Below are 12,988 nucleotides of genomic sequence, written 5' to 3'. Positions count from 1 at the left end.
GAAGTCTTGTACCAATGGCTATGTTTACAATGCATCTCAAGCTGCTTTCCTTTTCAAGGCTCTTCTCTCACATAGTGCATGCACCATGTATATATAATACGGAAAGACTAGGGGCTTGGGAATTACGGTGATATATATCTCTAACTAACGCTTTACTTATAGCCATTTACAAATAAACTATTAGAATTGAGTTATAATACCATCAGTGCCTATTCTTCGCCAAAATAGTGCACATATCCATCTGCTTCATGTGTAGGGAGCTCTATTATTGCCGAAGTTGTCAAAGCAAACTGTTGGCCTTCTCTTATTTTAGGAAGACAAAGCATACTTCGGGTGTATAACATCCGAGGGCTGTTGTGACCTTTTGGAGGATCGTCGAATTCAAGCACGGGGAACTCGGCCTCTCCCTTTCCACGCGCCTCATTAGTCAACCATAACTGGCGATCGTGTTCCGCCCACTCTGGTGAGGTGTCCTTTTCCGTATCCATGGCTTCTTCAATACCCATGTAGAACATACGAGACACAACAGTCACTCTGGCGTCTGGATTTCGTTCTTTTAGACGGGCCGCAAGATCTGCGCGCTCAGAGTCAGGTGAAAGCTGTCGTAACTTGTTGCAGCGATTCTGGTCGAAATCATAGAGATAGAGGATTCGGAACTCTCCAAATGAGCGAGCGTCATGAAACCCAGAGTATTGTTCTTCGTCGTGTTCATATTCGAGGTCATCTTGCACGAGCAGCTTGTTCCCGGCCAGGCTAGAGAGTCTTTCATACAGCACGCCTGGGAGTGTTCGTGCGCTAAACTTGTCCATGAAGACATGGAAGAGGTCCTTGTATAAATCTGGGTCTATGAAATACCCGGGCGTTGGGAGCGCCTCAGACTATCCGCTGGTTGTAAGCTTCGGATCCTTCAAGTTGGCCGTTTTCACTTACTGGAATTTCACCTGTGAGCAAACCCTTGTCCGCAACTGTGAAGCGACCTCCGCTATGATGATAATGAACAACAAAATCACTGCTGGCAGAACTTCCAGAAATTGCTAGCGCGTCGTGATTGTCTAAAAACTCAAAGTTCCCACCATGATGGAATAGCCGCCCAGCCTGCTTCTCCGAGGGAACGGTTGAGAATGATCTTAGGAGACTGTATGCCTGGTCGTGCTCAGGATCAATATGGCCACCCAGAGCGATGCACGAAGGCGTGACAAACGTAAAATTGCCACTGTGCTAAAGGAAGTTTTAGTAAAATACTATGCGGTTGTACGAACAGACGGTTCGTTTTGTTGCTCAACTTACACACTGAGGTGCGCGATCGTCTTGAGGTATAACGATTCTTGTAACGTCTCCTGATTCGAGATTCCAGATAACAATCTGGCTCAGTGTGCGGCAGCCACCGATGCACCATCCTTTCTTTGGCTCATCGTCCACACAAAGGGCAACGCATGAGTCATTCACGACGAGTTGCCCGTCAATAGAGGCCACATCTACTGTTGTTTCTCTAGTGGTGTTTCCATCCCAGTCGTGCGTGCGCAACAGCAGCTTCTTTTCGCTAGATATAAGTTTAGCAACATGACTTTTTCAAGAACTCATGGCTTGATAGCATTTACTCCTCTTTAAACTCTGCGGTGACGAACCCCGCTCGGTGGCTCAATAGCCTTGATCTTGTGGCTTTGAACGGCAGCTTAACAATCTTTCTGAACTCGACAACGTCGTTGGCTTCCAAGATGTCGTGAACGTCGGCCAAGAAAATAGAAGACGGGTGTTTGGTGATTGTGCCGTCTGCTTCTTCTTCGAATGTCAACAAGATTTGATCGTCCATGACGCTCCATTGCGCCCCAAACGAGCAATTGCTGCTTGAAAACTCAGGAGGCGGGCGCAAGTTGAAGACGCGCTGGGGCCGGCCGCTAAGCCAGCTCATACGAACTGCTTCGTCTTCCATTGCGAAGAACTGCTTGTCTTGATGATTGTTGAACCCGTATGCTGACTGGCACGATGTGTAGTAAAAGGAAAGTATTTTTCTGCCCCTTTCCCGTCTTTTTTCTGTTTAGTCAACTATCCACCTCTAGCATGGTTCTCGGTCATTACCAAAAGCGGAAACAAAAGTCTATGTATTAGGCTCCTCAGAGGCCAAGGGACAGCATTCATCTAGCCACCTACACAAAGATCTTGCACTTAATTTCATGCTAAAGGAGCCAATGCCTGAAACGTTGACACTTGGTCTAAGCGATCGACCGGTGAGATCTCGCGTATACTTGGCTGTAGCCTGTGAGGAACTATGACCCACTGCGGCGTGCCACAGCCTTGGAGTAAAGAGTTCTCTCTAGATGTTCTCGTCATCGTTTGTTAGCCATGTAACACAAAAGAACATTGTGCGTAATAGCCACGTATCGGCGTCAAAACTTACAAAGCGCCACTGTAAGTGGCCCGTATCACATGCAAACTGAAAATGTATATAGCCTTCTGCACAACCAGATTGGATTCTCGATTTGTTAATCCTAAGCAATCCCCCTCAAACGCATCTTGAATCGGGAAATCTGGAAGCAAATCACTTTCTACAGCCAAAAATGCGCCAAAACAACAAACAATCTACACCCAAGCGACGCAGCCAGCGCCTCATTGAGGCAAAGGCGTCCAAAAAGAAGAGACTCCCAAGTCCAGAAAATGCCTTTCGCCAAACTATATGGGCGCTTCCAACCGAAATCCTACTGCTGATCATAAGCAACTTGTCTCTACCATGGAAATATTCTTTAGCTTTGACCTGCAAATCTTTTACGGAGCTGACTCATAGAAGCACGCTCCCGTGTCTCGAAGGGGAGGGGCTGATAGAACTTCTTTCAACGTTGCAAAAGAATATTCCTAGTGTGTATTTTTGCTATTGTTGCTACAAGTTGCGCCCGTTTGATCCCAATCTTAGGTGGAAAAGCCGGCCTCATGAAGAGACTCTTAGCAAGGGGGACCAGGCGTATGGAGAGACTCCCAATATCTTCCCTCGTATACACTGGTGGCCCAATGGATTACAGATCGATCACGTCTTATTCCCAGAACAATTCCGCCACTTAGTGAGCAATTACAATATTTGCTTTATGGAAGCGAATCTGGTCATGCGTCGGCATTTTCACGGGTTCTCCCATGGTATCTCTCTCAAGAATCTAGAACAATATGAGTCATGTGAGGATGTCATTGAGTTACAATGCATTAAACTCAAAGACGGGTGCTCATACACTTTTTACGACTGGGAAGACACCTCCAATACCAAAACTCAGTTTTCCGGAGATAATTTCGAAGCGTTACAAATAAAGAAAAACACCTGGAGATTTTTCTTTCGATCTATTCCGAAAATCATCGATAACAAGCTCTATGTTGCCAGATTTTTTACAATAACCGGACCCCTAGTATCCGAAGAGCTCCTTGAAAAGGTTATAGGCAGTATGTCAATATCGATCTGCCCCCATCTCACTTGCACAGCCTACCCACGTTGCTGTTATATCAAGCACAAACTTCCAGGGCGCTCGCGCGACTGTCTAAGCGTTCAGCCAAGAGAGCCTTATCTTCAAGACGATGGAGAAGCTGTTGAATTCGATCTGGAGCAGGATTCGTGCCCAGTATGCATAACAGATTACCGCATTTCCCTCGACCAAGGAATAAGCGATGAAGAAACAAACTTGAATATCAGCACTTATCATTGTCTTGGATCTTGCCAGTCTCCAAAGGATGAGCTTTGGATGTCTTTCGGCAGCCGCGATCCAAGCCTTCGAAGACTATTAAGCTCTCGCGCTCCAGAACTTGACCGTGGAAGTGTCCAACAAGAATGGCACGAAGCAGCAAGAGTTGAAGATGAAATGGAAGTGGCTGGGGACATGGTATAAGGGCTGGCTTTCAGACAGGCCTTGACAGCACGTACGGCCGCGAGTGGTAGCCAGCTGGCAGCGCAAGGACCGCAAACTGACAATGAAGTGAATGGCCATCCCATGTCTGATGCCCTGAAATTTTTTTAAGAGCAGCAGAAGCAAAATTTTCACACGCGTTTGTTTCACCCTCCTTCCTCTTCTCATTATCGCCGTTTCTATTCTCCCCCCCCCCGACCGCGCCTTCGAGTACGCGACTTCAGGCTTTGATAACGTACACGTGGGAATTCGATATGGCGACAGTCAACAATCTCATGACTCCAGGGAATCAAATCCCCCATGAAGCGACAATAGCCCAAAAGTTGCACATCAGGCAATTGGTTCGCCTGTACAATGACTTGCCTACCAACAACGCGCTTCCAGGAAGGGCCACAAAAGCCGTATTTGAGATACAAGATATATTTCACCTCAGATGGCTCCTCGATGAAAGTAGCTCCGCAGTTCGCCCCGAGGAGTACAGACAAGACGATGCCGAGCAGCAGTATCCCAATGACTGGCTCATGCAGCAGGGCGCCTCTGATGCTTTGGCAACTTTCAAGGCATTTAACGGCCTTTTACCTAGCTGGATTCCTACTATCATTCACCAGAACCCAAATACTATATTCAGTTATTTCGGGTTTCCCATCACAGTCAACCCGCTTGGTAACGGGACTCCGAATCAGGACAATGACCCAAGGTTCAGGCATGTAGTTAGGAAGGTGGTTGACATATCATTTGCTCTTATCATTTCTCCCAAAAGCCATGAAGTTCTTCGAGCAATCCATCCTGAGGTTACGAATACGTGGAATGGACAAGGTTCCAGCGTCACTCCCATACCAACCGGTGTTGATTCATTCGGTGTTGTGAATCATTTCTTACGCATTCTGAGAGCTCGATTTCCGACCATTGAACTTCTTGGCCACCGTGACCTGGAAGGAGCAGACGCCGAAGTTCGGCCACGCGGCATGTGGTTACAGCCGGGCTATACCATCGCCGACTACGATCCAGGCCAGAGCGCCAGAGTTCTTTTGAACGGAGAAGTATGACAGCATAAAACATCGTCCATCTTGATCGCAAGACTAATCTTTCATGAATTAGAATGTGGTGTCTGCCAAAAAAGCAGCAATTATTGCTACGAGTCCTAACGCGACCGCTACTGAACGTCGTCAAGCCATGAAAAACTGGACAACGTATCTAGCCAGTATGAGCGTAGCACTCGCTCACGAGTTCGTTCACCTATTTGTCGTTATGCTGGCTGGCGGTAAAATCCCCGCCACACCACTAACGATGCACGGCACCGATATTGGAGATATCGAGAAGATTTCTAACGCTCATCTCAATACCGGAGAGCTCGACTGGTTTGATGGCGATCGCGACTTGAACAATATCCCAGGGAGTATTTGGAGCAAGGTGCGGGGAGAATCCGGCTTCCACTGGGAGGCAAAGGTTTTTGGCGGCAAGCTGGTTTGCCACAAAGATTTAAGTCTTGAAGTTCCAGCGAGTATGACTGTTGGCGCAGCAGTTCAGCTTACAGCACTGTCTTGCTCGGGACGATTGTTTTTCGTCTAGACGACGAACGAGCAAAAGCTCAAGGCTAGACAGGTGACGCTACCATATATCACTGCTTTATTGAATCAGGGTAGGAACGCTCAAAATATATTACTCTTCTAAACTCTGCTAACATAACTATAGCATCTCGTCTCCCAAGCGGAGGATTGCCCCCCTCATCTACAGACAATTCTGCCAGTTACTCGTTTCCACCTAACAGGAAAGATCAAAGATGCCAAGCACAAGAACAATATGAGTACACTCAGATACCCAAAGGCGCCATAGATTGTCGGGAAGCGCGCTATATTAGATAGAAGATAGGAATTGCCCCGCGCATATACGGTACTTTAGTCACTTGATCACTCATTATCATAGAGAGTGAATAGGCTAAGCTAGGTAGGCCAAGCATAAGCGGTTCTTAGGCAATTGCACCCACGCAATACGCACCAGGAGTGTCGTTATTAAGACAGCCAAGAAGCGGAAAAGGATATTTATAAGCCCAATGTAAATTTCCATCATTTGTTGCATCACGGTTTTCTTTTGTTCCAGAGTTGCGGTGGCCCATTGCAAAGCCCTGCCTAGTAGCTCCTCCATGAGATTGAAGCCGACGCCAACCGGGTTACCTGGATGCTCGAGCTCAAAATTAAAGACTTTGGGAATAGGTACATCCGTGCGATGAAGGAATTCGAGCGTTGCAACCTCGCTCTGAAGAATATAATCTCTCACTGCTGGTGGAGGAGATTTACTGTTGGACCTTCGGATGCGAGCGATCCATACCATGCCGTCACCAAAGCAAATATCGATATGATGGTTCATCCCTCCCATCATGGAACTCACGTCATGGCTGGTCAGAGGAGTGATGGAGCAAGGCATGCCCTGTCGCAAATGACTAGCTCTATCTTCAAGAGCACGGATGTTGACTCTCGCAATGAGCGTCTCGAGTTCGTTCTCTTGGGCCACTCCAGCCGCAGGGTCATATGCATCTGCATCCTATTCTATCTGGTCAATCGTTATACATCATCTAGATTCAGATGAATGAAGGCAACCTTCCACTCGGGGCATGTGTGATGGCTGGGCTGCAAATGAATCGAGCACAGATGGCGGTTGCAGAGCAGGCAGTCACCCGATTTGCGGACAGCTGGTCGGCAGCATTGTTCGAAATCGCATGTCCACAGCGGCATTATTGGCGGATATATTGAAGAAGACAAGGTGATGATATTCGTGAAAGGAGCGACTTGAGGCTTGAGGCACAATGATGACGAAGGGGCCGGGTCTTCACGCAATATTGAGCTCCGAATTTGCATTTTCAGGTTGGACGTTGTCCATGTTGGGCTGCAGTAAATGCACATTTATTTTCTACGCTCACCCAACCCGAAAGAGCTGTTGCTTGTGCTAAATTGCATCAGTAACAGGCGAGAAATATAGGCACGGGCCCGGTCCAAAAATTGGGGTATGTGAAACCTGACTGTGAGAATGGGCGGTGAATAATTCTCGATGCCGTTGCGCCTATCCGTCTTGCTCTTTTTTTTTTAAAGGCTGTTTATGGGCGACTAACAGATGGCTCCATAGATACAGAAAGAGACGAGTAGATAAAGTTACACCAACCTCAATAGCTATACAAATGCAGACGCATGCGATCTAAATTAAAAATCTGAAAGACCAAAAGTGACGACTGCTAAGGAAATGGCGCTGCTTTCAATGACGTTGAAGATACGGTTGATGAGTCTTCTGATATCTTCATGATACGAGACCTCTTGGTCTCAAGACTGTCTATGATGTTGGAGGAGACAGCAGGGGCTCATTATGGGAGCTCGTGAGACAGTCCGAACCAAAGTCATGGCTTATGATGGCTTATGACGAAGCTATTGATGAGCTTTTAGAGAGTGAATAGACCAAGCTGGGTTGTTCAGGCATGAGCATGAATGAATAGGTACGTTATATGGGTCGGACATTCAAGATCTTAACCTATCCAATGTAGTCTTATTTCTTCAAGTCAGGCCTAATAACCGCAAATTTTGGACTTGTAGCCGCTGTACACCGCGTCTAGTCACTTGTAGAAAGAGAAAAGAGATGCAAAAGCAAGAGAATTGCAGGTATTTGCAGGTAAATGGCTAGGAACACTGTAGTCTAAAGGTTATATAGAAAACCAAGGCCGACCCGAACAACGAGCTCCCTCAGCTCAACCGGGACACGTAATTGGTCAACAATCACGTGATCGCCCGGTTAGCTCAATCGGTAGAGCGTGAGACTCTTAAGACACACGTTCTGTAATCTCAAGGTTGCGGGTTCGACCCCCGCATTGGGCTTTTCCTATACATTCCCGAAACTGAGGGATCTCAATTTTTTTTGCATTTTCTTGTATCTCATTTGTATCTGTTCTTCTCACCATGACGTATAAGATAGTAGCATCTCTTTCCGTAGAATTTTCTTCTCTCTTCAAAGAGAAATCCTTTTATACTTTTCTATCCATCTCAAGATGAGTCAATTGTGGCGTATGCCTCGTGTAAGAGCTTACTTGACTTAAGCTTTATGCCAATCTGCTTGCATGAGCCCGCTCTAAAGTTACGCCACGGCGGCCAAACCTTCCTTGTCTGGAGAAAGAGGTGTAAATTACAGTTGGAATAAAGCAAGGCAGCTTCTCCACGTGTCGCCGTTTAGAGTTAAATTTCATCTGGAACCTTTTAGTTTCAGTGCCGGGTCAGTAAACGCAGCTAATAGTTACGTGCAGCGTTAGATGCAAAAGGGTAGAGACAAAGTAACAACTCCAAGATGGCGTTGCGCTAGAGCATGTATTGCGCATATACATGCAGTTTCTCAGGAAGAAACGCTATATCTAGCCAATCTGCTACGGTGATCAGATCCGCACATTGCACACAGAGGCCCTAAATTTAAAATTTGATATACAACAAAGGCTGCCGAGAAATGCAACCCAACAATGTAAAGCCTCTTGTTTCACCATCATAAGCTTATCATGTTTACGAAGAACTTACCTACATACTTTATTGCTGGCTATCCTCAGTATCAAGCCACCACTCGCATGCATAAACTACAAACAGTCATATTCCCCAAACGTATCATCAGCCCACACGAATGCGGCCCGAAATGCGCTTCTCCCCTCAATTTCAATTTCCCTCTCTCTCTTTTTTTTTTTTTTTTAATTTCTCCGCAAACTATTGCATTGACTATCTAATCCATCTATCTTAATTAATTCTCGTCCCCTGTGCAAATTAAAAAAAACACCCACCCCCCCTTCTCTCCCCCCGTAAACCCTCGTCCATTTTTTCTTTTCCCCCCTCTCCCGGCATTTCTTTGCCGGCGGGCTCACACGGATTTGGCCGAATACGGATGGTATCAAATAATCGCAAACCGGGAGATGACGCGGCCTCTTTTTCTTTTTGATAACCAAAAAAAAAAAAGAGTCCCCACAGATTATGCTACCGAAGTTTACCTTTTTCCTGTTTAATTCCAACTCCATGGCTTTTTTTGCTTATCCACTAGCCGTCAATGCTATATAATTTGTACGTACTATACTATGTCACTTACAACAGCAGTGACATAGTGGTGGTAAGTTAAACTTTTTGGCACTTGCTTTCTGCAGCATATCAATAGATAAGAATTACTAGGAGCATGAAATACAGGACCGAAACATGTAAATGTAACAACGCCCCGTATCAGTTAGTAGTAATATGGCTTCGAAAGCCATGTATACGTGTGAAAATTAACTTTATACAATAACTGTAAAAAAGTCTGAGGATCATAGATTAAAAAAAAAAAAAAGACACAAGGCAAAAGGCTAACTTCCCTCATTGACAATGTGTGACTCATATCTATCGATTTGCTACATCACTTCACACAATCACAGCCACTTGAGATAAGGGAATCAGTTGAGATAGTCAAAGAATAGCTCTCTTCACAATCGGCTATCGTATATACAGTACTCAAAAGGAACAGACTCCTATACTCATCTCGAGTATTTCCGTGTAAACTCAAAAGAACCTTGTTCCATCCAGGAGGACCAAAAGAGGTTTCCCCACTGTGGCCATTTCCCAGTTTCCCACCGGCCCAGAAATCCAGCCAAACCAAAGTCCAAATAGACATATCGCTAGCTCCTCCTTTAGACGCCAGAACAATGCATCAAATATAACAGAATCGTGACTCCCAAAGCCCTAGTATTTCTATACGAACAGAAAAGAGAGAAAATAAGTATAGACGAAGAGCAGTAAATTTTTTTGTGTCTTTTTTTGTTGGATTTTTCTTTGATGAAGAAAAAGGAATAAAAGGGGAAGAAAGAAGAGAAAGAAAAGTAGATTGGTTCAGATTTACAACCACTAAATGCAGAACTTTCGGTCAAGCATTCTCAGTGCTCGCGCATCTTCGCTCGCGCCGCCCTTTTCTGCGAGAGCGACGTTACCTGTTCTTGGGCTGCTATGGGCGCTGCCATTGGCGCCAGACTCAGCGTTTGGGGCCGGAGTAGGATGCAACAGAGCAGACAGGCTCGCCTTATTGCCGCCAGCAGCACTGTGTGTCTCCAGGTGAGAGCTCTGGGGCGGACTAGCGCTCATTGTCCGGTTTGGAGGAGTGTGTAGACCGTTATGCTGAGGAGCTCCGGATCCGTTGGGAATCGGGCCCAAGGCCGGGAGAGGGCCCTGAGGCTTCTTGTCACCCAATGTCCGGGCGTCACCAATAGCAGCTTGAGCAGCGGCTTGCAGCGTTTGTTGGTGAGGAGAGTCGTGAATTCGCGGCGGGGTGGGTCCCTGTGAGTATGGCTGGCTATGGTACAGAGGCCCAGAGGGTGGCTTCGGGGGGATTCTGCAGAGGAGGCAATGAAGTGCGCTCGTAGCTGTGAGGTGGCGGCGGAACGTGTGCATAGTGATGTGGTGGCGGCGGAGCTGCCGTGATATAGCCATGGTGCGGCGGCGGGGGGGCTGGCGAGGCGTAAGGCGGAGGCAGATGGTGGCCAGCAGGAGGATAAGGCGCGGGAGCGTAATGCCCATAGGGAGGTGTAGCAACTGGTGATGGAGGCCATCCGTAACCAGGTTGCGCATAGTGAGGGGCGTAAGGCTGATGTCCTGGGTGAGCATGGTGATGCTGAGGAGCAATCATGTAGGGTTGCTGCATTGGGGCCCTCGTAAGTGCCGGTGTCTGGTTTGTCTCGCCCATGCTCGACTCAGGATACATGCCTTTGACTGGCACAATCCCTCGCAGAGTCGGGTCGGTAGTCGGTTGCGGCAGTTCTGGCTGTCCAGGCTGCGGTCGAGAGTAGTAAGATATCAAGTGCAGGTGCTGGCCGGTCGAGGTCGTGATGCTGAAAGATTGCTTCATAAGACCATCGGCCTTGTATCGGTATCCTTCAGGTTCGCCATCGTCGTGGTCTTCGTCACTTCCGCGACCAGATTCGGGAGTCTTGCCGTTGCCTCGTCTCCCTCCACCAAACCCGCCTCCTCGCTTGCCTTCCATTTCCCGGTACGTCAAGAAGCTACCGGATACTCTGCTGGCGCTCCATGATTTGCCATCGGTCCAGCGCCTCATGCCAGCTTCCCGCTCATCCCATACAAAGACTGAACCGGATCTGATGGACTGCCTTTCCTTTTCTGAGAGTCGTCGTTGCACGCGAGGTAGAAGACCTAACCGGCAAGCCTCGAACAGCTTGATGGCATCAGCCGGAGTGCGTACATATCCGTGGTACGTCTCCATCTTCTCCGAAGCTATTGAGTCTGTTTTGTACATGTGATAGACCGGTTGTCCGATTGAGCGGACAATTCCTCCCCTGATGAATAGTAATAAGAGGGCCGAATCACTCAGACGCACGAGTCTAGAGTGTTCTCTCGTTGGCCGGTAAAGTCTGTCAACTACTGCCAACCAAAGACAGTAGATGCGTCACCGATAGAGCTGAGTTGTAGTCTTGTTTGTTTGTCAATGGACTACGGATATAGGTGTTAGTTTTATTACACCCGGGAATATTGGTCAGATGAAGCTGTCATCAGAAATGAAAGAATGCAAAATGTTGAAAAGCCTGAGAAGGAGAAATTGCGATGAGAGGGAAAGGTCGATGCCAATCCATGGGCTCAAGAGGGCCCGCCTGCATCATATGTGCTCCTTGGCTCAGCATGGGAGACTCGGCAGACCCGCTAAACAAAGTAGCACACTGAAGCGCAGAGCAGAGAAATGGCCAGGGCCTTGGCTCGATGCAGTAAATTCCTCCATTGCGGCCCCTTCTTGTCTGATTTGACGGCGGTGCCGACGCAGCACTTGCCACGACAAAAGGATGGATGCGTTTGCGGTCACCATGGACGTCGTAACTGGCCATTGGCTGCTCCCGGCTCGTGCTGGTTACGCCGAGCACAGAACCGCATTCTCACACATTCCATAAAGCCCTGAAATCGCAGACCGAGCTCTCCCGAATCCTCTTGTTTCTCTCTTTATTTTGCCCTGCTCGTTGTTCCTTTCTCACCTTTTCCCTGTCATACAGCCCATTCAGGGCAAAGAGCCTGAGGCGGAAAAGCACAAAGGGAGTACAGCCAACGCCTCAGTATGGGAACACTAGATCCATGCAGGCAGCCTCGGGAAACAAAACCACAGGTTTTGCCGTGGAGGCACGCGGATGTCGTCGCAAAGGAGACCAGGAAAAGGCAGGAGCTGGAGGGACAAAGAAACGATGGGAGGCTCACCTAGAACAATGGAGTGTGTGTATATATAGAGGTAGGGATATATATATAAAGACGACGGAAGGGCCAACAAGGTGAGGTGCAAGAGTGAAAGAACAAGGCGCTGTGAGATGTAGTTTTATTCCTGTTGAAAGAAACCGCGTCGTCTGCTGCGCCTTTGTCGTCACGCTGGAGGGAGATTCGGGGGGAAACGGATGAGTCTGCACACGGAACAAGGTTAAAACTAGCAGCTATAAGCCTCAAAAGGTAAAAAAAGAAGGAAGAGGACAAAAAAAGATGGAGGAGAGAGGGAGAATTAAGGTTGGGCCAGCCAAGTGCGCAGGGTGTGGTCATGGATGGATAAATCGGCTCGTAGACGCAGGGACGTTGTGGGGTACCAAGACTTGGGGGGGGGGCGTCGGGGGGCGTGCAGGTAGCGTGCAGGTCTCAGGTGGCCGCTGGGCTGGGAATCTGGGTGAGATTCGGCGCTTCTTTTGCCTGCTGCGCGGTATATTTCGGGGCTGTTGGGTGCTGCTGGGTGCTTTGGGTGGCTGTTTTGGCGATGCAGAGCGCTGAGACTTGCTGCATGTGGAGCTCCTACTAGCCATGGCCGCTATGCTATAGAAAAACGTAAAGGAAGACATGGGAATTAAAGTCTCAATGTTAAAGCCACTTGTACTCTATCTTGATGTGCGCAACAAAGACGTCTATATTTAAACATACAAGCTTCCTTTCTTCTACACTTTCTATTCTTTGACCCCAACTCGGCGAAAAGAGGGAGGCAGAAGAAGAAAGAAGATGATCGTATCATCGACGGTCTTTGTCAAGGTGCATCCATCTGCTGGCAACTGTACTCGTGTCCTTTTGCTTCATGCTGCCTATCAGCAATTCTCGCAAGCACTTCAAAGTACAAAGTACATA

At 47.7% G+C, this 12,988-nt stretch overlaps 5 protein-coding genes and 1 non-coding gene across 6 annotated transcripts; 2 read left to right on the top strand and 4 right to left on the bottom strand.

Annotated features, from left to right (window-relative positions):
- Window positions 1-117: 117 nt before the first annotated feature.
- On the bottom strand, window positions 118-1,978 carry TrAtP1_008308 (uncharacterized protein). The gene is made up of 4 exons (XM_014086663.2): window positions 1,599-1,978; window positions 1,288-1,540; window positions 931-1,218; window positions 118-878 (listed from the first exon to the last, which is right to left on the bottom strand). Exons 1-4 carry the CDS (start codon window positions 1,928-1,930, stop codon window positions 210-212), a joined length of 1,542 nt encoding a protein of 513 aa, XP_013942138.1. The 5' UTR covers window positions 1,931-1,978; the 3' UTR covers window positions 118-209.
- A 2,151-nt stretch (window positions 1,979-4,129) lies between these two features.
- TrAtP1_008307 (uncharacterized protein) lies at window positions 4,130-5,444 on the top strand (the record flags this gene model as incomplete). Its single annotated transcript, XM_014086662.2, has 2 exons — window positions 4,130-4,915; window positions 4,974-5,444. The coding sequence occupies 2 exons, from the start codon at window positions 4,130-4,132 to the stop codon at window positions 5,442-5,444; spliced, it is 1,257 nt and encodes a 418-aa protein (XP_013942137.2).
- Window positions 5,445-5,810: 366 nt separating this feature from the next.
- Window positions 5,811-6,604, bottom strand: TrAtP1_008306 (uncharacterized protein; the record flags this gene model as incomplete). Its single annotated transcript, XM_014086661.2, has 2 exons — window positions 5,811-6,413; window positions 6,470-6,604. The coding sequence occupies 2 exons, from the start codon at window positions 6,602-6,604 to the stop codon at window positions 5,811-5,813; spliced, it is 738 nt and encodes a 245-aa protein (XP_013942136.2).
- Window positions 6,605-7,640: 1,036 nt separating this feature from the next.
- Window positions 7,641-7,729, top strand: TrAtP1_008305. Its single transcript has one exon. It is a non-coding gene; the product is annotated as a tRNA-Lys (tRNA).
- A 2,022-nt stretch (window positions 7,730-9,751) lies between these two features.
- Window positions 9,752-9,985, bottom strand: TrAtP1_008304 (uncharacterized protein; the record flags this gene model as incomplete). Its single annotated transcript, XM_066113863.1, has 1 exon — window positions 9,752-9,985. The coding sequence occupies one exon, from the start codon at window positions 9,983-9,985 to the stop codon at window positions 9,752-9,754; it is 234 nt and encodes a 77-aa protein (XP_065969952.1).
- Window positions 9,986-10,193: 208 nt separating this feature from the next.
- Window positions 10,194-11,150, bottom strand: TrAtP1_008303 (uncharacterized protein; the record flags this gene model as incomplete). Its single annotated transcript, XM_014086660.2, has 1 exon — window positions 10,194-11,150. One exon carries the CDS (start codon window positions 11,148-11,150, stop codon window positions 10,194-10,196), a length of 957 nt encoding a protein of 318 aa, XP_013942135.2.
- Window positions 11,151-12,988: the final 1,838 nt, after the last annotated feature.

The sequence above is a fragment of the Trichoderma atroviride genome, chromosome 4 (genome assembly GCF_020647795.1).
Source record: "Trichoderma atroviride chromosome 4, complete sequence".
In the NCBI taxonomy this organism is placed as follows: domain Eukaryota; kingdom Fungi; phylum Ascomycota; class Sordariomycetes; order Hypocreales; family Hypocreaceae; genus Trichoderma; species Trichoderma atroviride.
The sequence above is the reverse complement of the archived record's forward strand: the minus strand, read 5'-3'. Positions and strand labels throughout refer to the sequence as shown.

Bases quoted from the DNA above. Each gene is read 5' to 3' on its own strand.
- TrAtP1_008308 (XM_014086663.2), bottom strand. From the start codon at position 1,930: ATGGAAGACGAAGCAGTTCGTATGAGCTGGCTTAGCGGCCGGCCCCAG. The intron at 1,541-1,598 runs GTAAATGCTATC...ACTTATATCTAG, and splicing joins ACCGCAGAGTTTAAAGAGGA to CGAAAAGAAGCTGCTGTTGC. The intron at 1,219-1,287 runs GTAAGTTGAGCA...AACTTCCTTTAG, and splicing joins ACGATCGCGCACCTCAGTGT to CACAGTGGCAATTTTACGTT.